Raw genomic sequence first — 27,992 nt, forward strand, 5'->3', positions numbered from 1 at the left:
CCACCTGCTGTGGCCGGGTCTTAGCCCGGGATTTGGTCACCCTTCGTTCTTCACTGCGCCCATGGTCCCAACTGGAGCCAGGGCGGCGGGCTCGGCAGCTCCCACGTGGTGAGAGGGCGGTCCGGGGAAAATGAAGGCGACGCACTGTAGCTGCTGCCTCAGCCACCTGCTCGCCTCCGCCCTCCTGCTGTTGCTACTGCTGCCTGAGTTGAGAGGGCCCTTGGAGGTACTGCTGCAGGCGGCCGTGCCGGATCCCAGGCCTCGGGACCTTGGGCCGCGAACCCTGCCACCTCTGCCGTCCGGCCCCACAGCTGCCCAGTCCCCGGGCCGCGCTCCGGCCGAAGCCGAGGGACCACGGGGCGCCGAGGGAGTCAATAGCAGCACTCCCGGGGCGGGGCTTGCAGCAGAAGACCCAGGCGGGAAGGCGGGGGAAGAAGGCCCAATGGGTGGCGTCCTCGCTGTGAGCCCCAACCCCGGCGACAAGCCTATGACCCAACGAGCCCTGACCGTGTTGATGGTGGTGAGTGGCGCGGTGCTGGTGTACTTCGTCGTCAGGACGGTCAGGTGAGGCGAAGCCTCGATGAGCCTCCCTCGCAGGCCTGAAATGGGCTATCTTTTGACCTGGCGTTGCTCTCTTCCCACCCCCAGTGTCATGGGTGCCTACCTGAGTGAGAGACGGTGAGGATGAATGTCTTAAAAGCCTGTGGTACCTTTGGGAGTATTTAAACCACCAAGTAGTTGCTCCCTTTCATTTATAAGTTGTAAATTAGTACCGAACCTCTAAATCAGTCTTTATTTGAGTAAATTAATAGTAATGCAGAATGACCTTATTATATCGGTACTTTATTTTATAAAATGTAAAAGAAGAAAAGTTCTTTTAGCAGTAGTGTCTTAGTGTTGACTTTTAACCCACCATCTTAGTAATTCGGTTGTACCATATGAAATTTCTTACATTCCACCTTTTTTAACCGGGAATACTAACAATTTTGTATGATTCAATCTTTGTCATAGTCCCTATTAGAAACATCTAGCATTCTTTTGCATGGCACTAAATATTTCAATGCAGAGTGTTACCAGTTGCATGATAAGATGGAAAACTGATACCTATGCGGGGGGGGGGGGAAATGTCATAAATATGATCCTGTTTTAATATTGGTACATATGTTTAATATCCTAACTATCCTATCCTGATTTTAAAATTACAAAAATTTGAATTAGTAAATGGATAAATTTGATATTTTACACACAAAAAACCTTTGCAAAGTGATTCATCTATAAATCTAAGTCATTCAAAAGTTGAAACTTACAAATGAATAGTTTTTTGAGCCTATTCTTACTACAGAATGTTAGATTATAGAATTACTTAAATTTCAGATTTGGTACAGATATGGACATATAAAAGACATCTTTCACTTTACATATGATGAAACTGACCTAGAAGAGTAAAGTGGTTTAATTTATGTCCCATGGAGTCTAATGATTGTAATTTTACAATGGATTTTACAATCTATGGTTGTAAAATCCATTGTTTGCTTTGTTTGACTTTTTTCCCCATTAACATGATGTCTGTGTCCTAATCTATGATCAACCTTTGATGAAGTAGACCAGGTCTTTATGTTGTACCAGGTTATGAGTAAAAGTAGAAGACTGTCACTTATTTTTCTACTCCTCTTAATGCCTTATCAAGTAGAAAAGGAATTATATAATTCAATTAGTGACATTTGTTACTGTTGTAAGTAACTTCCACTTGATACATTCCATTGTTACTGAAGTAAAGTTATTTTATGGCATCAATCATGATATTAAAATATCTCAACTATGTAGTAAGTCTGATTTGGAAAATCTATAATAAAGCCTCTTTAACTGGGTTAGTTGGGGACCACCTCTGAAGACCTGACATGCAGAGCCAAGACCTCACTGTTAGAAGGAGCCAGCCAAGAGAAGAGCTGAGGAAGCACTGTGTAGTTTCCTCTTGTATACAGTAGAGGATAGGTTTATAGGAATGCACTGGTTTGTTTTCTAAACTATGTCACATTTTTTCCTGTAACTGCCTACCCTATACTATTTCATATATTTCTTTAAATGGATTTATTTAAACTGAAAGTTTCCTTTTAAACATATCTATTTATTATTTTGTGAAAAGAAAACCAACATCCCTTGGCTTAAATAACTGATTGAAGAAGTACAATGTAAGCCAGTGGTAGACATGCGGTCCAGGGAACCCTGGAGGGTGGGAGGGTTTTCTGAGACCTCTTCATGGGATCTGCAAAATCAAAACTGTTTTCAAAATAATACATTCTAAGTTTATAGGGCACAAGAAGTTCATTGATACGGTTTCGAATTGCACATTGCAACTAGCTTTTAAGAAACTACCTCTTGTTGAGTTTTGGTGTGCTACCAAAATAGCATAAACACCAGTATATGAAAACACGATTAAAATGCACCTCCCTTTTCCAAGCTTATATCTACATGAACCTACATTTTCTTTATATCCTTCAACCAAACAACACATTGCAAATGATTGAAGGCAGAAGCAGATATGAAAATCTAGCTGTTTTCTATTTTCTCTCTTTTCATTTTCTATCTAGTGCTGTCCATTTAAGCCAGACATTAAAGGGATTTGAAAAAATCTAAATCTATGCCAATTTTCACCTTTTTCTGTTTTCTTTTTGATAATATATTTTTCACAAAAAACTATGTTAATATGTAGTGGATTTATTCTAATTTTTAAAGGCAAATGATATTTTAAAGTTTTCTTAGGTTTAATTAACATTAATAATCCACATGATTGATATATATATAATCCACATATTTATAAGCTCTTTGGGGTCCTGAATAATTTTTAAGAACATAAAGGAATTTTAAGGTCAAAACATTTGAGAACCACTGGTGGAAACAATATTATTTGAGTTATATACTGTTGGTTCACAAAACCCAGCAAATCCAGGCCCACTTTCTGTTAAAGAGGAAGTTAGAAAATGAGGTGTTACAGACATATTACCACTAAACTGAGACTTTCTTCTTGATATAAAGAAATATTAGAAGAAAATTGAAGCAGTAATTACTTTTCCCACTATATAATTGTTAGTTAATGCTGTCTGTATATTTCCTATAAATACCCAGAGTATCCTAAGTATTATGTTTCATACGCATATAAATAATGGGTCTGATAATAACTTTTTGCGGATGATCTTTTTTCATTTTGCTTCCACCTTATGTATAATCTTATATATAATTGTTTATCACTATTGATTTTCTATCTTCATTTCTGTAAAGCTCGGAAGGGTACAGTCTTTTCAGTCTGATTCTGTTGGATGACTCACTAATATTGTGTGTTAACAGCCAAATTTTGAACCTATGGCTAAGAAAAACTGGACTCTTTAACCAGCATCTAGTGCATTCATTTAGTCCAAGTCCTAAATTTAGTTGGCCACCTGATGTCCAAAGCTTGACTGATGCTAACAATGTCTGGGCAATGTTCAGAACTTATGCTTTTTGCTTCCAGATTATGGGATGAAAACTATTCATTTTGGTGAATGCCCATTTTGACCCCCCAACTTCCAAAATAGTTGTGACAACACAGCAGCATTATTTATTTCTGCCGAGGGGGAAGAATGGGCCAAAGTCATCATTTCATTAACTGATATGTGAAAACACTGAGAATATTTTACTTGTAAAGTACTTGAAGTCCATGAAATGTCCATATTGTTTTACTTTAATCTAATTCAGTTATAATGAATGTGTAACTAGAGATAACTTCCCCTTTGAGTCTAGAAATATTCCAAAGAACAATTAGATTCTCTCTGTAGAAATTGAAATATATATAGAGAGAGAAGGAACAGAGTAGGCTTCCTAAGATTAATATATAGTCTTTATGAGAAGAGGCTCATTGTCTGTCTCATTCTCTATTATATCCCCAGTGCTGAACATTATGTACAAAATAGGGTAGGCACTGAGTAAGTAGTTGCCTAATGAATGAGTGTTCTTATTGGGGATCAGTGTGAGTCTGGGGAAGACTCAAAACCATGAGAACAAAGGCTGTTTACTTATCATTTTTTATCCAAGGCTAAGTACAGTGTTTGCACTCAGACATTTAGTAAATGAACTAAGTTTGATTAGACTGAGAAAATAAATGTTTGGGTAGGGAAAACAGTTATTTTATTACGTTTTTCAAAAGAAATAACATTCCCCATCTTTCTCCTCCTGTACACTTGTCCTTTCATGCTTCATTCTAATATTAAAGGAATATTAGATTACTGCTTCTATCAGTTACCATTTTAGTTAAACACCTAGAACAAGCCTGGCTAACTTAAACTAATGGGGATTCACTGGAAGAATGTTGCGATCTTAGAAAGTCAAAGAGAAACTGGAGAATCGGTTCTGGGAACAGGCAGAAACTAAGTCAGTTTAGGAGACAAGACATCAAAATACCACACAGGTTTCTTTTCAGGAACATACCATTGTATGGATATGCAGTAGTTTTCAGTCTCTTTGTCCCTCAGCTTAGGAATCAAATTCCATGGAAGGAGAAATAAATTAGTCTATCTATTGGCAGAGGTGGTGGGAATCTTAATTATCATCTCACTAGACTGTTATTGTGGTAGAGATACTACCAATAAAGGAATATGGGTGCAAAAAGGAAAAGAATACCATCACCAAAACAACATATTTACACCTCCCTGATCCATCTTTGCTCTAGGAATCAAGGAGGAATATAAACTATTCATACCCACCTTGCTAGATATTTTTTAGCCTAGCAGTTTAAAACGCCAGTCCCTATGAGTGGCTCAAAAAGTGTCATGCAATTTGACCTGCAGTCTGTAAGGTCACTAATCACCTCCAAGCTACCAAATGTTCTTTATTCTACCAGAAGGGTCTTTATTCTGAATAGCTCTACTGCATTTGTTACCAATCATTTAATTCTTGAGTAATTTTCCTCTATTGGCTTCTGTTCCTTTTTACTATTTTAACCCCTTTTCAGTATAGTCTTATGGGAAGTCAGACTTTCTGAGTTCTAATCCCAAGAGCTGTGTGTACTCTTGGGTAAGTTACACAGCAGCTCTAAAATTCAGCTCAGGTTTTGTAAAATAGAGAAAATGATAGTATTTACCAGAAAGGATTGTTTCAAGGACCTATACCAAGTACTTAGCACAGTTCCTGGCACATAACAACTGCTCAATGAATTTTATTAGTGATAATGATTATTAATAATGATTATTATTTTTCTTATCACTCTTTTCTGATCTCTTCCATGGATCTTTTCCATTTTCTCTTATATTAAGGACAAAATCTAGGCTTCTGAGAGTGCTTCTTTTATTTATTTATTTATTTATAATTGAATGAAAGATTCCTTAAATTCTATAGTGATTTACAATTTTCAAAAGTTTCACACAGATGATTTCTTGCTTCTAAAGCTACCTCTTTAGTCTGTTCTTCTACATATGATAATAGGGTTTTCTGTATTTAAGCAATATTTATCATGAGCAGTTCTGGGAGATAAAAGTAATGAGGTTAATTTGTTGGGGAATTTGGGCCAGGGTAATGCTCCCCAACCTTTTTCGTGCCATGCCACACTTAGAAATTGATATTCATGTAGGGTAAATGCTTGAGACTATTTGCCCTGATCTCTGTCTACCTTGGACCCTGTTAGCTATTCCAAAGGGCTAAGGAGACCTTTGTTTTGGCACATCAGTAAACCATTTGCGTATATGACACAGTAGTTGGGAAGTGTTTATAGAATGGTGCTGAATGTGGACTATGTAAAGAAGTAGTTGGACAAGTTATCATATGGGCCACCTTTAAATCCAGATTCTTAAAATGAAGAGAATCATAAGGAAACATACAAGTGGGTGATGGAACACTGGTAACCTAACTCAGAGAAGCTAGGATGCTCAATGCCCTTATCAGTTAGGAGGTTTTTACCTGTGAGTAATAGAATATCCAATTAAACGTGACTTTAACATAAGGACATGTTTTGTAGTTGTTTCTTATCATGAATATGAGCAGGCTCAGGCTTAGTTCAGTGACTTTGTGAGATTATCAAGGATTCTGGCTTTTTCTTTCCTTGTCTCACTATGGGAGGGCTACCTCAGCTTTAAGCATTATGTTCCCACACAATAGTATCTCAAATGGGAAAGAGGGAAGGGGGCCTGAAAAGAGGCCTTCTCTTCCTATGTTCTTTTTTTCTCAAGGAGAAAAATCTTTCCCAGAAACCCCACTACTTGAGTTAACCCCTTCCATCTCATTTGTCTGAACTGCTTCATCTACTTAGCCCTAGACAATGACTGGCAAAAGGGAAATTATATTTTCATGATTGGTTGCACCAATTATTATGATCATTATGTATCTCTTAGGGCTGGGCTCAATTGCTGTCTAACCAAAATCATGGTACTGTTAAGGCAGAAGAGAGTTTCCTTTAGGATAAACAAAAAGCAGATACTGTTACAGTGATCAAAACTAAGAGATGGCCTAACCAGAAGATCATAAATGTACTTATTATTGTAAGTAGCTACCAAGTCCTTACTTTTTACCATGAAAGGATGAACCAGAAAATGCAATTCACTTAAAACAATATATCCAGACTGGTGTAATGTAAGATCATTGTGTAAGGGATCAGAAGATTGGTAGCTAATTTTGGACGTTGGTTAGGATTACTTTGAATCATTAGGAAGACAATATAGCTTAATGTTTAAGAAACTAGACTTGGGAATCAAACTTTTTGTATTTGAATCCTAGCTCTACCATTTACTGTCCCAAATTTAATTTTTCCTGAGCTCTGACTTTCTGCGTTTAGAATGAGGATACTTATAGGATTGTTGTGAGGATTACATCAGGTAATGCTTGCAAGCTGCTTAGCTCAATGCCTGACATATGTGCACACTCAGTAAATAGTAATATTCTTAGTGAAATTTTTCTGTATCTAGATTTGCTATTGTAATATATTTGGGGGGGGTTTACAGTATTTTCTGTAAAAAATGTATTTCCCCCATACCATACTCTGTGGTATCTGACCTCTTAAACTATAATCAGCAAGAGGTTAGGTCTCTAGTGGGAAGCAGCCGCATAGCACAGGGAGATCAGCTCTGTGCTTTGTGACCACCTAGAGGGGTGGGATAGGGAGGGTGGGAGGGAGGGAGATGCAAGAGGGAAGAGATATGGGAACATGTGTATATGTATAACTGATTCACTTTGTTATAAAGCAGAAACTAATACACCATTGTAAAGCAATTATACTCCAATAAAGACGTTAAAAAAAAAAAGAGGTTAGCTCTGACAAGGCTAGAGATGGGGTGGGAGCAAGGGGGAAAAAGGAGGTTGTAAGAGAAATCTGCTAGAGTGTTGGTCATAAAGCCAAAGGTGAGGCGGGATGAATCTTAGAGGCGCTGGTTTGTATATAAGACTTTAAAGTCGGTTGGGGAATAAACCCATGCTGAACTGTTAGAGGTGGAGGTCAGGAGAATTATCAGTCTTCACATCCCAAATTCTAGGGCCTAAAAGAGAACACTAGGAAATCTGTATAAAGACAAAGAGGAAAGATGACAAGGGAGCTAGGTGCTGTGCACCTTCATGTAGGATACTTCATAGCTAAGCTATATGACATTTACTTAAGGTTTACTTCACCTGGGGGTATCCACCAGAATACCATCAAATGGGAGACAAATCTAAACACAAGAACTGATCGTACATGCTGAATTACAAGGAGCTTGTTTAGGAAAGGGGTCTATCATAGAAAGCAACATTGCAATAACCTAAACATAGATAAACATGCATTTGATCTTTTCTTTTTTAACTTTTAGGTATTAGCAGTGAACATGTTACGGGAGATGAAGAGTGGCAGGATACCTTGCTGGGGCATCTTCTATTTAGTGCTGCACTTGGTCAAGCTTGTGATAGTGACAGAGCCTGGAAACTTATAAGCCAATAGAGAGGACCCAAGAATAATTATGAAAAGAAACCAAAAAGACTGAAAAGTTCAGTAGTCTGTCAACTTGGGGTCAATAACTCATGACAGCACCATTGCTTTACATTAAAGTGGTATAATTACAATGATCCTTGAGAGATCAAAAAGAGTAGGATTAACTCATTTTATCCTATATATTAAGGCATGGATAGCTCTAGTGTTGGATATGGCTCCATGAAGAATGCTGAGATTTTAAAAGAAAAACAATAGTTTGGCTTTTGAAAGGATAAACTTCAATTATTTAGTGTGTAAATGAAGAATAACTACATGTTACAATATGGTAAATTTACATACCCAAAAGATAAAAATGAAACTCCACAGCACAGGATACAAGTTGAATATTGGTGGTTCTAATTGAGGTAGCGTATGAGAATCACTTGGGCTAAAGCAGGTAGGCTAATCTACCTAAAACATCTTAAATGAGTATCTTAGAGGTCCTGGAGTGAATGCATGTTTAATATGCTTAATTACTCTAGCATTGTGTGTGTGGGTGTGGGTGTGGGTGTGTGGGTGTGTCCTGAGCCAGGGGGCTATTATCCAAATTACAATTTAAAAATTGGCTAGATCCCTTAGGTTTTGCTGTGGTATGGTTCTGGAGATGGTGTTCTTTCAGGCTTCTCTTATACCAGAGTTGGTGATTTGCATATAAAATTGTAGGTGTCTTTGTTATACAGAGAAAATGCAAGATCTATTGTGAATCTGAATATTTCAGTTAATAATTTAACAGATATTTATTAGGCATATGCTTTATGCCAGTCCTTGTGTGCTGTAGGCAGAGTGATAAGAACAGATCTATTTCCTGTCCCCATGAAATTAATGGCCTAATAGGGAAGATAAAAAGTTACAAAAATAAGTGTGCAAGTACATCTTTGATAAGTTCTTCAAAGGATATGTGCATGGGTGGTATGGAAGCCAATAATAGGTGCTTGTGACCTAGCTGGGTAGATTAGGGAAGCCTTCCGTGTAAAATGAATAGGCAGTACCACAGCAATATTGTGGTGCCAATGTCAGAGAAAGCATAGCTATTATGAGGGAATGAGGGAAGGCTTTATCAGTGGAGTATAGAAAGTAAAGTAGAATGTAGAGTCAAGAGCAAGGTGAGGCTAGAGAGAAAAGTATGAGCCATCCTGTGTTGAACTTTATAGGCCTTATTACAGAATCATTTACTGCCAAGCAGTAGGAAACCACTGGTAATTTTACAGGGGAGATTGGTGAGTGACCAGAGTAGACAGAGGTAGACAGTTATAAGGCTATTTTAATAATTAAGGCAATAGATAGTAGCAGTGGTAAGCACTATAAGTGAACTTCAGTGATTCTCAGGAAGTTCAGTCACTTGGACTTTGTGATTGTGGCAGCCATGGAGGTACACTGATCAAACCTCCCTTTAAGAGACCCTGCTGTGGGGATAGCTTCTAGTTTCCACAGCTTTGGATCTGTCACAGCATCCATGCCAGTGCCATGATTCCTAGACCTGCTTCCAGCCAATGATTGAATGTAGCCAAATCTGGTCATCGTGACTGACAGAGGACTCCCTTCTCTAATAGGCAACCTTTGCTTAAGGACATACCACTGGTCTGGTCAAAACTTTCTCAGAATTGCATTGCACTGGTACTACTGGTTCCTATCCTGTCATCCTTCCTTTCTACTCTCACAGGTGTCAGACCTGTATCACCCTCTGTAGGATTTTCTCCTCGTCTCCAGCTCCCTCCCTCTTTATCCTTCAGAAGCCTTTCCCCTGATAAATCTTCTGCATACTGTATTAGTTTTCCAGGGCTGCTATAACAAAGTACCACAAACTAGGTGAACTTAACAAAATTTTATCATGTCACAGTTTTGGAGGCTAGACATTCGAAATCAAGGTATTGGCAGTGTCGGTTTCTTCTGAGAGTTATGAGGGAGTGTTCTGGACTGAATGTTTACGTCCCCCCCCAAAATTCGTATGTGACTGTACTTGAAGATAAAGCCTGTGAGGAGGCAAAAAAGGTTAAATGAGGTCATAGGGGAGGGGCCCTCATCTAATAGAGCTGATCCCTTATAAGAAAAGGAAGACTCCAGATTGCTCTCTTTCTCTTCCTTTACACCCAAAGAAGAGATCATGTGAGCACACAGTGAAATGACAGCTGCCTACAAGCCAAGGGAAGACTCCTCAGAGTGAAACCTGTCTTGCAGGTACCTTTATCGTAGACTTCCCAGCCGCAAGAATGGTGATAAATAAATTCTGTTGTTTAAGCCATCAAGACTATGGTATTTTGTTATGACAAACTGAGCAGACTAATACAGAGAAGGTTCTGTTCCAGGTCTCTCTCCTTGGCTTTTAGATGGGCCATCTTCATGATCACTTGGTGTTCTCTCTGTATCCATATCTGTCTCCAAATTTCATCTTTTTATAAGGACACTGGTCATGTTGGAGTAGGGCTCATTCTGATGACTTCATTTTAACTTGACTCACTCTGTGAAGATCCTGTTTTCAAACAACATCACATTCTGAGCAACTAAGGATTAGGATTTCAACATATGAATTTTCAGGGGACACAATTCAACTCATAACATACTCATCTCTTACTGGTGTCTGCTTCTTGAGAAACGTGACATTTCAGTGATGGATTAGGTTTGGTGAATGGGAGATGAAGATGAGAGAGATTTCAGATAAAATAATTTTTACTGTGTGTTATATATTGGGTTGAATTTCTTCATGAAAATCATAGACAACTAAAATTGTAGCTCACCAATTTTTATTTAGTTATGTCTCAGTGCAAAAAAAATGAGTTCCAAAACCATTCTTGATCATTAATTCACTTTTCTTGCCAAAAAATGTCAAGGCAAACAAATTCTGTATCATTAGTCGTACCTTTGTTAAGATTTACTCTGCTTTATCATTATGCCTAATCATATAGGACAGTGTATGTCTATAAAATATACACTAAATACTATACTCCTCAGTCAGTTTCGAATGCGTAATAGAAGAAATTAAGGAATAATATTATATAATAATACCCTACAGGCATTCAGTTAAAACAAGAAAATAAGATCGGTACAGCAAGTTACAGCAGGTTACATTGATTGGTTTTCTCCCTTTCAAAGAGTAGTAAAATGAAATGGAGTTTTATTCTGTTGTGTTTATTTTATGTGGCATCATACATTTTTACATAAAATTTATCAGCCTTACTTTAGTAGTTTAGTTTTATTTTTCTGCTGTAGCTTTTACATGTTATTTAAACAGAAATAATTCTTACCGACCTGAGTATAATGGAACATAGAGGAATCTGCATCTATTTTAGACAGCTATTTGAATAATAACTTGAATACCTGGAAGGTATCTGATCAAGATAATTTACCTGTGATTGCCATGTGATGAATGAATATAATTCAATATAATAATAAACCATATTGCTATTTTCTTTTGCCTTCTTAGGCTTCCATATTTTCCTCTCTACACATTTATAGATAAAGTCCCAATTTTTTTGTTAACTGAAGAACCAACAAAATTTTTTTTCAGGTTGCAGTTATGCGTTTACTATGTCTGGTAGAAAACTGTGCATGTCTATGATTATATGTATGTAGTTATTAACATACATGGACAAATTGGGCATCATGAGCTTAATGAAAACATTAATTGTAGGAAAAGAGCCACCATAGCTGTTAAAATTGCATGAATTTTAAATCCTCCTCTCTTTTGTTTAAAAATAATGTACACTGCATATTAAAAAATGGAAGTATCCTTTTTACTTAAAGTTTCAGTATATTTTTATGTGTATTGTATTTTTCACTTCATGTTTATTAGTATTTTAAGTAGGCGGTTCATTGAATCAGCCCAATAATTTTAAAGCTTTATAAGTGTTTCTGGCTTTCCCTGAGAAAAATCACTGCATATGGATGTGTTTTATTATATTTGATGTTTTTATGGCCATAAAGCTGTAATGACCATGTAGCCATCACCGCCTATATCCTTGGACTTAGGAAAGACATTCTTAGGGAAGTTGCATTTCAAGTTTAAATTCTATTTAACAATATATAGTTTTTAATTTGACTTATTCTTGTATGAATTAGTGACATTTACTAAAATACTAAATTCATTTTAACTGAACTGCATTCCCCTATTTATTTGGTGCCTGACAGTGCACAGTCTTTGCATATGAAGTAGGTTCTTATTAAAGAGTTTGGATTCAGAAGGTGGTATTTATATACACGTTAAAAGACAGTAGAAGCTGAAATAAATAATAAAGTGCTCACACCAATGCAGTCAAATGTTTAAACAGAAAGAGAAAACAGTGTTATTGGGCAGATTAGATTAGCCACTCATTGAAAGATTGGAAAATCATTCAAGGTATGATGATGACCTTGGAAGTGGAGAAGAGTGTCAGCTGAGATAAATGTCAAAAGTCCTTAAACTCTATGTTCATATCATTTCCTTTTTAAAGACTTGGCAAGGTATCCTGTGACTGACAATGACCTGGTTATTAACATATTGACTATTTGATATGTAATATGTGACCTGAAAGAATCTAGTTTATTTCCAAAAATAATTTCACATGACTGAAAATGCCAGAATGTTTGGAAGCCATATGGTTTAGAAAATTGAGCAACAGACTGGCAAAAGGGAAGAGAAGAAATTATGACTCTGAATATTCTTAACTTAAGCTGCCAAATGGCTTCACTCATTCTTATGTATTCACTTTTTAAAATCAAAGCAATGCATACAAATGTTATTAAATCATGTGGTTCAAAAAGACCAATAGTGAACTATAATTCCCCTGTACCTTTCTATTCCTACTTCCAGTGTCAGTACTACTATCATTTCTGTTCTTAGTTCTTCTGTGAATTACTTTCATAAGTCTAAATCAGAGATTGGCAAACTGACCCACAGGCCATATCCAGTCTGCTGACCTGTTTTTCTAAGGCCTATGAGCCAAAAATGTGTCTTACATTTTTAAAGCGTTGTAAAAAATCAAAATAATAACTGAAGAAGTTAAGATGAATGTGTGACAGGGACCATATGTGATGTACAGTGCCTAAAATATTTACTGTCTGATCCGTTACAGAAAAAAGTTTAGATTTCTGGTCTACATAAGGTATGTGTGTATGTGTATGTTTATGAGCATACACACATCTTCAGTGCATAGAAACATGCACACATATATATATATACTTGTAAATTTAACAACCTAAACACATGTAATTTTTCACTATATAAAGACAGGCTTATACTTCATACCATCACCAGTTCTATCTCATTTTTGCCAGTTATTAGTATTAACTCTTTCACTGGTTATATTTGTAGCTTTAAATACTATACTTAAACCTCGGTTTCCTTTTCTACCATCTTTGGGTGGGTATATAGAATAGATTTTTAGGCAGTGATTAGTGGAAATTATCACAGTTTTTACCTAAAGTTAGTAATATTTTGTAAATTTTGATCACTCAGCCAGGTACTTTATACCCAGAAGCTAGCACAATGCCTGATGGTTAGTAAGACTCAAATATTTCTTAGTAAGACTCAAATATATATACAGACATGGGACAGTTTGTCTCCTAAGGGTCCCCACTATCATTTTTACAGAGGCTCGTATTGCTCTATACTTGGTGCTATAGTTGTAGTATTTCTTATCACACTTATTACCTCATACAAAGTGAATCAGAATTTAAGTAAACTTATTTGTTATTACTTGCTATCTTCTGTTTTGTTTTTAAACTCCCATAGATACTTGTGTGAAACATTTTTCTGTGTGTAGAGTTGAGGTTGTTACGTTGGAGGTGATGTAGGCATTGATTTCAGGGTCAGATTTGGATCACTGGACTAGAATATGATGTCACTCAGACCCTCAACAAATATTTAAGGAGAATCTTAATCAGACACTGCTACAAAGTAGCAATACAGTGGTGAACATGATAGGCATGGCTTCTCCCCTCATGCAACTTAGTGGAAGGGACAGGCAAATAAACACTCAAATAAATACATATGTAGCACACATAAATGCAAATTGAGATAAATAATTTGAAGGAAAAGAACAAGTTATTTGAGAGAGAAGGAGACAGTAGGGTTCTAAATCATGAGACGCCTTCATATATATACAGATAATAGTTAAATATTAAAATATTTTCTCTCCTCTACAGCAGTAGTTCTCAAACTTTAGATTGCATCAAACTCACAAGGAGTGGTTGTTCAAACACTGGTTTCTGGCCCCCAAATTCAAAGTTTCTTACTCACTAGGTCCAGGTGGGCATGAGGATTTGCATTTCTAATAAGCCCCTAGATGACTGTGATTCTGCTGATCCAGAGAACCACACCTCAAGAACCATTGATCAAGGATAGTGGCTTTCAGTACATTGGAGACACTTGTAGAACGTTAATAAGCTATTGATGCCTAGTTCCTATCCCTGGAAATTATAATTTATTTGTATGGCGATACGGCCTGAGTAAAGAGCTTTTTAAAATACCCTAGATGATTCTGATATGCAGCCAGGAGTGTACGCTACCTAGTCTAGAATTTGAGTGCATATATACATACAGTTTCATAGTGGGGCAGAAAGTACCTAACGCTGCACAGTGGTAAGAAGGCATGGAGGAGATGGGAAAAAGGCTGGAACATAAGCCTTCAGTAAAAATATTGTACCAGAACTAAGACTTGAGGGATTATCTGTCAACATTATAAGTTGACAGAAAGAGAAGAAAGTATGTCAGACAGAAGAAATGGTGATGGCACACAAACATACAGGAGTAGCTTTTGTTTAATTAATAATCCTAGGTGGTAAATTGGTTTTGTTTCTGAAAGGTACCCATTCTGATACTGAATGCCTCCAATGTCAGAAACTGGGATAATTTATTTTTAGTTTACAAGTAAGTATAAAGATCATCTATACCATATTCAAATAATTTTTATTCATTAATATGTTCTATTTAATAGGATGAGAAGAAGAAACCGAAAGACTAGGAGATACGGAGTTTTGGACACTAACATAGAAAACATGGAATTGACACCTTTAGAACAAGATGATGAGGATGATGATAACACATTGTTTGACGTCAGTCATCCTCGAAGGTAAGTGTTGAGCAGTTTAATTCCATGAGTCAGGAGGTACTTTGACAAGTAAACTAAAAAAAGAAAGTAGAATTTCATTTAACAGTTTGTATCCTAAATGATTATTTTCAGTTCTGTTTAATGAAGTTCTTTGTGCTACCCAACCAGTAGCTCACATTCACATTGCTTTGCTAAAAGAGATGTAAACAATAGAATATCATCCCCCAAAGAAATCATTATTGTAGATCCCCTTGAAGAGCTTGGTCCTTTTAACTGCTGCATAATAATAATTCTGTGTGTGTGTGTGTGTGTGTGTGTGTGTGTGTGTGTGTGTGTGTGTGTGAGAGAGAGAGAGAGAGAGAGAGAGAGGGAGGGAGATTAGTAAACTTGATTTTCTTTTTGCATTCTGAAAATATTTTCTATTTGTAAACAGTGTTTTCGGCAGAATTGTGGGACTAATGGTCAGTGGTCTGACGGTGTGGCTATAAAGTCTATTCTCAGATCTATTCTCACTGAGTGTTAAGACCTTTCCTAAAAGGTTAGATAAACAAAGTTATATGGATATAGACTAGTTTCAGTGCAAATGGTATGAGGAAAGGAGGCAATAAAGGTTCCACTCAATAGGGAAAGACATGTTGGAATAGAGGAGGAATTAGTTGGATGAAGGAAAACTGGAGTCCAGAATCAGGTACATATAGAAAGAGTACAGAAATCTGGGGGTTAAAAAAAAGACTCAACAGGGCTTCCCTGGTGACGCAGTGGTTGAGCGTCCATCTGCCAATGCACGGGACACGGGTTCATGCCCCTTTCCAGGAAGATCCCACATGCCGCGGAGCGGCTGGGCCCGTGAGCCATGGCAGCTGAGCCTGTGCATCCGGAGCCTGTGTGTCCGGAGCCTGTGCTCCGCAACGGGAGAGGCCACAACAGTGAGAGGCCCGTGTACTGCAAAAAAAAAAAAAAAAGACTCAACAAAAATTGGGCTATTAAATCAAATACATATGAGCTTTTAGTTGCTGGTAATTCATTCATTTAATAAAAATACATTCATGAAATACCATAAAATATTAGAGACCTGATATATAAACATGAACAAAACAACTGTATTTGTTCATTAGGGATTCAGTCTCTTAGTGAAAATAAACATGAATAGAATACAAAAAAATGTTTTTATTTAGAATATTCTAAAGTTTATTTAGAACATTCAAATATACCCCCTGAAAGGCCTTAAATTGCCTATAAAGTATTGTACAATGCCCATTAAGTCTAATATTGCCAGTTGTTGGCTGCTTCTTTAGGTGTGAACCAGATGAAGTTGCTCGCATGCATTTAGGAGCCACTGGGTGTAATAGATACTTATCTTTACACACTAGAATGACAGTAATTGTGAAATACAGTTGGGAACTGAGACTGACTGAGGGAACACCTCACCATTTCTCTCATCTTGGGCTCACCCTACAGAAGGTGCTCATTGAGGAGGATGGGGGGTGAAGTCTCACTTTTTATATAATTGTTTTCCTTTAATTTTCAGCAAAGTTTTTATAGTATTTTAAAAATGTGGTATTTGTAGTATTTTAAAAAGCTAAATGCATACGAGGTACCTCTTCTGTACACACACAGAAAGGGAACACAAAAAAGGAAGCTGTTGACTTAGGAAGTCGGGGTTGTTTCCAAAGAGGAACTGAATTTGAAGTCCAGTTTGTCTATTTTAAGTGTGCTTGACAGTCAGAAGCAACCACCCAGAGCTTAGTAGTTGTGAAAAATGATAGTTGTTCAGAATCCAAGCAGCAGAAAATGGAATGCAGCCTGTTGTGTGTGCACATGTATTTATACATGCAAGGTGTTATATACCTGGGGATCAGGTATAAGTCATGGGGATGGGCAAGGTCTTTTTTTTTTTTTTTTTTTTTTTTTTTTTTAGGAAAATAGGAAGAATTTTGTAGTCTTAAGGAGTTTGGTATTGCCCTGCTATCATTGGAGAACTATTGATGCTGCTTGACTGGAGTATATGTAATCAGATAACAAGATCTCTGTTGTAGTAGTGGGGAAAGTGGCCTAGGAGTGATGAAGAGGGACAGAACTAGGGAAGGTAGGAGGGGCATAAAGAAGGGGATAGTTTCCATGAGATATAGTTACCTGTAGCCATCTTTTATTCTGTATCTTGCTTCATCACAGACCTTTCTCCCATATTTATCCCTCTCTTATGCCCTGCTTCTCATGAATCTTGCATTCCATTAGGGAGCTAGACGTTAATCAGAGTTACATAAACAGAGAAAGAATAAGAATAGGGTGGTGTGAGAATGTATAGTGCGGCACAGAACACTTAACCAAAAACAAATGGTCCAGAAAAGCTTCTTGGAAGTGACATGTAAACTTGAGACTTGAGACATGAGTAAAAATTAGCTAAATGAAAGGTGGATACAGGGGCAGGAGTTGGAGACAGAACTACAGTCACAAAGTACCAGAAGCAAAAGAGTATAGTATAATGTATTCAAGAAACTCAAAGAAGTTAAATATATGCTATATTAATATGTGTGAAATAAGTGAATGGGTGGATGAATGATTTTTGAGCTTTGAATTCAAAAGGAAGAGGGTAAGGCAGAACAAAGAATCAGAAGGCAGGCTGTGATCCATGTTAATCAGTCACATTATTCTACAGGTTACAAAGAGACACTTGGACAATTTTAAGACAGGGAAAACAATCAAAGCTATAGTTCAAAGATTACTGTGCATAAATTGGAGAAGAGTAAGATAAGGAGTAAAGTGACCAGGAAGAAGACCCATTAGATGGTACACGTACATGGTGTGGCCTGTGCTAGGTGATAGCAAGAGAAGTAGAGAGGAGTGAATTATTCAAGAGGCTTTGAAAGGTATTATCAGCAAGATTTAGGTATTGTGTTTGGGGGGTGAAAGAGAGAGAAATGGTAATAATGGAGAAGCAAGTTTTGGGAGTAATGATAATGATAATTATCAATGATAACTGATAGTGAAATCAGCTTGAATTTTTTAGTATTATGATACCATTTACTTAAAAAACTTAGAATAAACTTTAACGTACATATGTCTAGATTAAGTAAGGAGAACAGCACGTTGTTAAGTGTACTTACCTATTCATTCATTCATTCATCCAATAAATGAATGATGTAGCAGTAGTTTATACAGCAACTATTTAATGCCTGGAACTAGTCTAGGTGCTTGGAACACATTAAAGCAACAGAATACAAAAGAAAAATTTTTTAAATCCTGACTTTGTGAAGCTTAGCTTCTAGTGGGGAATAGGTGAGATTGGGGGGTTGACAGTTCATTTTCATTTTTACTTTTCCTTCTGTATACTTCTGTGTTATTTGATTTTTTTTTCTTCAAAGAGCATATGTTCATACATTACTTAAAAAGAAAAAACTTTTTGTCTGGGAATAATTTCAAATCTACAGAAAAGTTATAGGAATGAAAATAGTATAAAGAGTATCCTAAACTTTTTATCTAGAATCACCTTTCCTTAACATTTTACTTTATTTGTTCTCTTGTGTTCTCTTTTTCACTCACATAATATAGATACGGAAGAATGCATCCCTCTCATTTTATATTTAAGTGATGTTCTGGTATTTCCTCATAATTAGATTCAGAGTATTCATTCTTGGTGGAAATACTACATAGATCTTTCTACATCCTTCTCAGGATATTGTATCTGGAGACACATAGTGTCCATCTGTCCTTCAGTAGCAGTGGTAATTGTGATGTACATCTTCAAGGTTTTGTCTAATTTCTCTAGTATGCAGTTTTTTTCCCCTTTGCAACTAATAAATAGACACTTTAAAATCATGAAAATATTTTGCTTATCATCAAAATTTCCCCCTAGGTTTAGTACCCATTTGTCGTGATTCTTGCCTGATCTAATCTTCACTATGATAATTGCAAAATAATGATTTTCCAACCACAACATTTCCTCCATATTTACCATTCAGCATGGACACTGTACTGTAAGCAAGAGCTTACCCTCATTTCTTCTTTTACTACCTATCTGTGTGCCTATCTATCTATCTATCTATCTATCTACTTACCTATCTATCTACTTATTGACATTATGGAATCATGATTTTCTCTTTTTTCAAAGGTTTAACTCACTGATGTACTTGCCAGTGGGAGCCTCTTCAAGCTGGCTTCTGTGCACTTGTGACTTGCTCCCTTTTTTTTTTAAGCACTTCCTTACATTTTGGCCTAACAAGGTGTTCCAGGCTCATTTTTGTACCTACCCTGCTACAGCCATGGAATCAACCATTTCTCCAAGAAGGCCTAGTTCCTTTGGGTACTAGGTGAGCTCTTTGTTACTGGGCGTCCTTGTTTCTTGGCCCTGTCAGCAGACAAGCTTATGAAATGTATACATAAGCGCACGCGTGCACACACACACACACACACACACTCATGCACACTTATACACGCATATTTGCATATATGTGCATACTTTAGATATTATTACTTCACACCTCCCATTCTGCCATTCCAGTCTATCCCCACTGGGTTCTTTCTTGCCTTCTTCCTTTTCCATAGTGGCATTTTTCTTGTTCATTGTGTTAAGAATGTCTCCCAGCAACATCCTGGCTCCCAGCAACATCAACACGTTTACTTCTTTGCTCAATCTTATAATAAAACTAATATAGTTTCAGAATCGCTTTGCCTAAAGCACTACAATATACAAACCTACCAAGAAGAGTTTAGGATTTGTTTGCAGTTTTCTCCTCAGAGCCTCATCCTGCCCAGGACTGAGGGTAGTCAGATACAGTAAGTAATTTGGCTTAGTTCTTTTTTTTCTCCCCTCTTCTATGTGGTTGTAATAGTCATTTGAAATATAATTTAAGTCATTTGCTTGCTTCTGTTTTAGATTTATTCTGTCCTTCCCATTTTTATTGTTTTTTTTAATATGAAAAACACTAACATGCTTCCAAAAGTAAAAACTATACCAAAAAATTTTAAGAATATATACCCACTCACTCTCTGGTACACTCAGAGAAGTAGCACTCCCTCATATCCTTTCCACTCCATTCTTCCCATCTCACCCAATGTAGATAATCTACTTCATTATTTTCTGGTTTGTCCTCCTGTGGTTCTTTTGATAAAAGTTGGTTGGAATATGTTATTTCTTATGTTTCTCTTCTTTCTTACACAAGAGGTAGCATATAGTGTATATTCTTTTATATTTTTTGGTTGGGCTTAATAGTATCTCCTGTAAGTCAGGCTACATAAGTTCATAGAGATTTTATTTTTCACAGCTACATAGTACTCCATGTTGTGAATCAATTGCCTATGCTCTGATGTTTAGGTAGTTTTCAGTGATTTTGCAATTACAAATTATACTGCAATGAATAAACCTGCACATACATATTTTTATATTATTGGAGGTGTATGCTCAGGGTAAATTTATAGGAGTGGGATTATTATCAAAGGGTGTGAGGTCAGTTTTAATCATGAATATTGGAGGTGCCTATGATATCCCAGAGGACATAGCAAATTGGATGGATTCATTTTTTCACTGACTATCTACCATGTATCCCCAGGCAGTCTACTAAGCTCTGGGGATACAGTGGTGAACAAAAATGGACAAAATGCCCAGCCTCATGTAGTTAACAATAGATATACATACATAGGCCAGAAATACAGAACAAAGAAGTCTAAGCTAGACTTAGGATTCACGATTATTGTTTTTTGACCTTCCTAAAACCAGAGGTAATGCTCTTCTCTAAGCCGGACCTACTTTTACGCCTTTTAAAATGAGCAATAAGATGGATATTTCAGGGTGCCAAGAAGCAAAGACCAGCTTTTCTATTCCCCTTTTATTTTCTTCTTCAAACAGCATTAAATAACGCCTACACTGATTTTAGATCTCTACTGTGATTTTTTTTCAAGGTCTATGCACACATGGACCTCTTTTTCTGTCTCTCACTTTGAGGAAGGTAGACTCATTTCTTTTCTAGTAATGGACAGAAGTTTCAGAGAAGTGTGGATAGAGGTGTGTCTGTATTCCTATTACCTTCTGTAACTTAGAGATTATTTTCTGTTGAGATATACAGTCCAAACTCTATTACTTCATTTGAAGTAGATTCAATGGGCAGGACTTTCTCTGATCTTCCAATGTTGGTATTAGATATTAAACATGCATTATGCCATCAATCTATTCAACATTTCAAATTTATCTTGTGGGAAAGATGCACAGATCTTCCTCGACTTACAATGGGGATATGTCCTGATAAAGCCAGTGTAAATTGATGATATCATAAGTCAGAAATGCATTTAATAAACCAAACTTAACTGAACATCATAGCTTAGCCTGGCCTACCTTAAATGTGCTCAGAGCACTTATATCAGCCTATAGTTGGGCAAAATCATCTAACACAAAGCCTATTTTATAATAAAGTGTTGAATATCTCATGTAATTTATTGAGTACCGCACTGAAAGTGAAAAACAGATTGGTTGTACGAGTACAGAATTGTTTTAAGTGTATCATTTGTTTACCCTCGTGATCTCATGGCTGATTGGGAACCATGGTCCCTGCCACTTCCCCGCATCACAAAAGAGGAAAGACAATACTAGCCTGAGAAAAGATCATAATTCAAAATTTGAAGTATGGTTTCAACTAAATGCACATTATTTTCAAATTGTTAAGTCAAACCATCATAAGTTGGGGACTATCTCTATAGATCCTATTGTAACTCACTTTAATAACAGCTGACAATCATGGTTAATGCCATTTGTTGCTCTCAATAAAAGGGAAAAATCAATACTTATATGGAGAGTGTATCACAAGGTCTTCGTAGGCCCTGAAAGAGGATTTTCAGCAAGGGCTTCCCAGAGCAGTCATATAAATGGTAGAAAAAAGCAAGGGAACGTATGACAGTGGTAGAGAGAATGTCTTTAGAGGGATAAAGTCAGTCAGGGGTCCTATCACTGAGCCAGGGGGAAACCTGGACAGAGTGGAGTAGCAGAACTATAATAGGTGTAATTATAATAATCACTTAATAGTAAATACCTGCCTTAGTGCAGGATGTACCAGACACTGTGCTAGGCTCCTTAACAATAAAATCATCAAGACCATCTTGCAGGGTAGTTTCTATTGCTCTCACTTTAAAGATAGGAAAACTGAGGCTCAGAGAGTTTAAGTAATCTAGGCTTCTCTTCCTGCAGCAATCTCATTTCATTTTTCAAATATTTATTTGATTTATACCCATAAAAAGAATAATTCTAAAGTCTGTTCATTCTGTCTTCTATACAAGCACTCGCTATTGTTCATTTTTCAAATGGGACCCCCAAAATTAGGAATATAAATATTATTATTTGCCTGCCTTGCCAACTGCAGTGCAGAATCATATTAGTCTACAGTATAACTGCTGGTGATTCTTGTTGGATGTCTTACTGATGGTTCTTTCATTGCTTAAGTGCTTTCTAAAATTAGTTCATCTTCATTTTCCAAATTCTATCCACAAAATAACGGGAAGTAAGTCATTTCCAGAGAGGTAAATTAATTTCCTTGCTTACAATTTGATCACAGTATAAAACTATCCTTTTGTAGTCAGCTCTTTCTGAGAGGGGTGTTTTTAATGTGGCTTTTAGTACATAAAAATTTTAATAGTAATTGTTCGTGGCTAGAATTTGGAGTACTTATTTTTAACTTTCTTTGCACTAGATTGAACCATATGAAACTGCTAGTATATGGTTTAACCTAAATTTCCTGAAGGAAGTTTATTATTTCATATAATAAGATATAACAGGTAGGGCCAACTCCAGGCACAGTACATCAGGGCTCTGGCTTCTGTTCTTCGTGATCCCTTTGACTCTGACCATCTTCCTGTGCAGGCTTCATTCTGAGGCCAATAATAGGATGGTGCCAGCAGTTCCTATGATCATGCCCAGAATAGTAATTTTCAGTGGAAGTTAGGGACCAGCTATCTTGTGTCTCCTTCTTAGGAATGAGAATAGTTTCCCCAGAAACTCTGTTTAACAGAGTTTTGTTTTTGTTTTTGTTTTTCATATCATTGGTTATGTGATCATTCCTAAACTAAACCCTTGCAAGAAAAATGGAAGTACCATGATTAGTACAGAATTATTATCTGGGGTTGAATGGATATTGAGGAGTTGACCATCCTTACCACTAGATTTAAGCATTGAGGTTAATACAGTCAAATTGGGAAAATGTGTAGGTATGTGGAAAAAAAATAGCTCAAGCAGTTTAATTAATATGACTTCTCTTGAATTTGCTATTGATATCCTAATTTTGTATATTAGAGGTAATTTCTTTTGTTTGGTTACTGAAACATTTTGTGCAAAGGAATTATAAAACTGAAAACCAAATATCAATTCTTTAACAATTGTGTAGGACGTTTTAGCTCTCTCAGATAGAAAAACCGATGAGTAATCAGAGACGGCTGTATATTAACTAAAAATTACCTTCATTTTTCTTAAAAAAAAGTTGGAAATAAATACTCATAAGCAGTCTCAAAAACGCAGTTTAAAACTGCTTTACAACACAAAACAAGTGGAAAAAATACCTTGTTATTCTGTTTGATTTCTGCTGAACTGTAAAGTTATTATTATTATTTTATATTGATGTACACTAAAGGACATTTTGGCAATCTTGGTAGCAGCTTCTAAAAGCTACTACTGCTATGACTTCAAGACTATTCTAGTGATTTCTGCCAAGTATGTAATTTAAAAAACTCTATATTTGCTTTTTAGCTACTTCCATTCTGCTCCATTAAATTTAATATTGTATTGTATGTGTTCATTACATTTGTGCTCAATGTTACTTGGCCACAAAGTATTTTCTGGTTATTAACATCAGCATATCACAGTCAGGAAGCAGATTTCATATAAATGTGTTAACCAGAAACTCTCATTAAGAAGATCTTATTCAGGGGCGGGGCTTCCCTGGTGGCGCAGTGGTTGAGAATCTGCCTGCCAATGCAGGGGACGCAGGTTCGAGCCCTGGTCTGGGAAGATTCCACATGCCGCAGAGCAACTGGGCCGCTGAGCCACAACTACTGAGCCTGCGCGTCTGGAGCCTGTGCTCCGCAACAAAAGAGGCCGCGATAGTGAGAGGCCCGCGCACCGCGATGAAGAGTGGCCCCCACTCGCCGCAACTAGAGAAAGCCCTCGCACAGAAACGAAGACCCAACACAGCAAAAATAAATAAATAAACAAATTTATTTTTTAAAAAAGATCTTATTCAAATAGTTATCAATTTGAAAATAGTTCTAATTTCTAAATCACTACTTTCAATGTGGAGCATAACATTTTATCAGAATAAACACTAAGGTTATTCAAAGTAAATAGAATACGTATAGGAATATGTCAAAGTACTAATGCTTATTTTAGATAGAAATTGGTATTTAAGGATGTCCAGTGTGTGTTACTAGTAGGATAGTCTGTAGTTTACCCATTTAAAGGGAACTATGCTGTCTTTGTCATTATTTAAACAAGTAATAAAAGAGAACGTTCATGTAGGGTTTTGGGGTGTTTTGTGTGTTTTACTTTTTTGTGGACATTGAGCCTTAGAAGAAAATTTACCTTGCTCCATTCATCATCACAGTGTCCTTATTGGTTAAGAACATGAATAATGTGTATATTATTTCAACAAATGATATGTAACATTAAATTCTGTTTGGTAATGCTGTTTTCTCATCTCAGCACATGGTCTAGAGTTGCCCTGTCTAATTTGACAGCCGCTAGCCGTATGTGGCTCTTCAACATTTGAAATTTGACTAGTGCGACTGAGGAACTGAATGTTTAATTTTATTGGGTTTTAACTAATTGAAATTTTAATTTAAATTGCCAGATTGCTATTGTGTTGGACAGTACAGACCTAGAGCAAAAGTGTTTGACTGATCTGGTCTAAACTAATTCTGTCAAATGGAAACTTACAGAACAGTTGAATCACAAGTTTCTGTTCATATAGCAGTTGATCTATTTAATAAAATGTTTACTTACTGCTTTGGTTCAGGATTTATATTCTGCCGTGATAGTCTGGATTGCAGACTCTCTGAGGTATAGTGGGATAGTTGGGCGTGGGACGCAGAGCATAGCCACCTGTAAGGTTGATTTATGTGAATGGGGTTGCAGGACAGTACAGGGACAAAGACCTCAAGTTTATGGACAGAAAAAGTCCTAAACACAATTATTAAGGCATTAACCTTTCCCAGCATTCTCAGATAGTGTTCATTCTTTAAAATCCAAAGACATTATCTCTTCTTTAAAAGGACCAGGGAGGAAAAAAAAACTCCAGTAATCTAATATTTGCAAATGTATTTAAATGAACAAAGAATAACAATACTCTTCACTACACTAGGACAGTTTTTCCTTTCAAACTTGATTTGGTTTAATAGCCATTTTGATAGTTTAAGATTTTCCCAGTTAGTTAGCTCTTAGTTTGTCCTTGAAAATGTCTTTTTTTATTGTATCATTGCATAATGTATAGAGACAGAACATTCTTGAAGTTTGAAAAATACTCAAACTGAGGTTTCCATAAAATGTATTTTTTTTTTTTTTTTTTTTTTTTTCCCCGTACGCGGGCCTCTCACTGTTGTAGCCTCTCCCGTTGCGGAGCACAGGCTCCAGACGCGCAGGCTCAGCGGCCATGGCTCACAGGCCCAGCCGCTCTGCGGCATGCGGGATCTTCCCGGACCGGGGCACGAACCCGTGTCCCCTGCATCGGCAGGCGGACTCTCAACCACTGCGCCACCAGGGAAGCCCCCATAAAATGTATTAATACTACAGACTTGCTTAACCTCATAGAAAAACATGTGGTAAAAATATTTAACATGAGATCTACCCTCTCAAATTTTTAGTTGCATAATAGACTATTGTTAACCTTAGGCGCAATGTTATTTAACAGGTCTCTAGAACTTATTCATCTTGCATAACTGAAACTTCATACCTTTTAGAGTAGCAGTTCCCCATTTCCCTTTCCCCTCAGTCCCTGGTAACCACCATTCTACTTTCTGCTTCTGTTAGATTGACTATTTCTTGCTACCAGTAGTAGAGTACCTAGAATTACAGAGACTCAAAAGTCTTTCTCCTATCATAAGAAGTCTGCAGGAGTTGACTCCTGGCATCTATTCAATGGCAGTTTGATTACAGGATCTCTTCATCTATGCAGTTTTCCCAAATCTTTTCTGATGTTTGTTTTATCGTGGTTATATGGCTGCTTCCATTTTAGCCATCACATCTGTATTCCAGAAAACAAAATAGTGAGAGGCAAGAACCCAAGCCACATCTGTCTCTTTATCAGGAAATCAGAATTTCTCAGAACTGTCCCCTTCCCCCCAACAGACTGCCATCCTATTTTGCTCACAAAAAAATCAGTATTTTTATTAGCGAATGAAAAGGAGATAATAAATATTGAGCAGACAGCTTATAATATGTCACTCTGGCTATTCAGAGTATTTTCTGAAGGTTAAATTTGGCAACTGGCAAAAGAGGAATGTTGGGTTTGGAGTTGGGGGGTCACTAAATGTAGGCATGAATTCCGAGGAATTATTGTTCATGAGTAGCAGGTTTTTTAACGACCTTCAATATATATTTTTGAAAAGCTTAAATTTACCCTCAAATTAAAACTTATTAGAATCTCATTATCTTGTAATAATATAGTCATTCAGAGATCTATTATAGATTGCTTACTAAAGATTCAGACAAAACAATAAGTTGGAAGAGAGTATTACTCATTCTCATAGGTATCTCCAGTGAAGTTCTATATGTTAATGGTGATTATGAAGGACGATTTATTAAGTTAGTAGAATCTGCACACCTTTGGCTTTGGTTGGACTAAGTTCTTTTGGTTGTAATGGCTCTTATTAGCAGAAGTTTCTTGGAATCTATGGTTTGGATTAAGTAGCAGTAAAGCCTGATGTATAATTAGAATTAAAGTCTATAAAAATATGTGATGAAAATATAGCCTCATATTACCATAAACTAGTCAATAAGGTAAGAAAATGGGCAAATTTGCCCATTATATAGTTTAGAGAAAACCTTATCTTCTGTATGGATAAATTTTGTAACTGTATTATAAATATTAAAAGCATTTTTTATTTGTTTCATTGAATATACTTCCAGGCCTGCAACTTCAATTAATCCTCATTTCTGAAGGTTTAGACATAGGATCAGTTAAGAATTGTGTTTATAGAAACTATATATAAATTAACTACATTGTATACTTAAGTCAACTAAAGTTGTTTATGAATATTATATAAGGATATAACTTTAGTATGACTATGAAATAGCCTTTAATTACCCACAATAATTATATATAAAATTCCTTTGAAAAAGTTAGAATTATAATTTGAAGAATATCTGATATAATTAATATAAAAAGAGTAATCTTGTGTTTTATTGGTGCCATTCATTATCATTTCCTTAAATACTTTCATTATCTTCTGTCATTTCAAATCTTTGGGAATATTTTTAAATGTGTTTAAATTTGTTCCAGGATGGGCATTTATAATATTTTCTTTTTCCTTGCAGATAAAAATGTGCCTTTTGATGAGAGGACTTCATCTTTCTACAATGAAGAGCAGAATGTCTATGTTTAAGGAATAAAAAGCCACTTTATCAATGGGGGGGTATTTAAGTTATATATTATGATAACCTTTAATTAATTTCTTGTTGCAATAAATACTGTATCATTTTGTTATGTATTTCTCTGTGTAGAAGTGCTCTTAATGGGCTCAGAGTTGTTGGGAATAAATTGTACTATAATAGAAATCTGAAAATTACTTTAAAGCAGGGTATTTTCTGATCATTTTTTCTTTCTTGCTTACCTTATTATTGTAAACTGTTTACATACTAATCATTTAATTTTTTTTTTTTTTGGCCGGTTAAGGTTTTGTTTTTTGTTTTTTTTTTTCCTGGAACTATAAATCCCAACAAACAACTGGTGTGTAAAAACAATTTAAAAATTTCTTTACCAAGATGTATTTCCCATTTTTGTGGGGAAAAGAAGCCAAATTTATTACTTTGCATTTGGGTTTTTTGAATATTA

General features: G+C 36.3%; 1 protein-coding gene across 2 annotated transcripts; it reads left to right on the top strand.

The window, feature by feature from the left end:
• Nucleotides 1–5: 5 nt before the first annotated feature.
• On the top strand, nucleotides 6–27,992 carry FAM174A (family with sequence similarity 174 member A). Of its 2 annotated transcripts, XM_007123504.4 has the most exons (3): nucleotides 6–564; nucleotides 14,863–14,997; nucleotides 27,476–27,992. In XM_007123504.4, exons 1-3 carry the CDS (start codon nucleotides 131–133, stop codon nucleotides 27,477–27,479), a joined length of 573 nt encoding a protein of 190 aa, XP_007123566.1. In that variant the 5' UTR covers nucleotides 6–130; the 3' UTR covers nucleotides 27,480–27,992. The 2 variants fall into 2 exon arrangements, with proteins under 2 accessions (XP_007123566.1, XP_007123567.1); XM_007123505.4 differs by lacking the exon at nucleotides 27,476–27,992 and having other exon boundaries at nucleotides 14,863–15,001.

The sequence above is a fragment of the Physeter macrocephalus genome, chromosome 8, assembly GCF_002837175.3.
Source record: "Physeter macrocephalus isolate SW-GA chromosome 8, ASM283717v5, whole genome shotgun sequence".
Classification (NCBI taxonomy): Eukaryota; Metazoa; Chordata; class Mammalia; order Artiodactyla; family Physeteridae; genus Physeter; species Physeter macrocephalus.

Excerpts from the sequence above, each read along its gene's own strand:
- FAM174A (XM_007123504.4), top strand. The coding sequence starts at position 131 with ATGAAGGCGACGCACTGTAGCTGCTGCCTCAGCCACCTGCTCGCCTCC. Across the intron at positions 565-14,862 it reads TTCGTCGTCAGGACGGTCAG|GATGAGAAGAAGAAACCGAA; the intron begins GTGAGGCGAAGC and ends TCTATTTAATAG.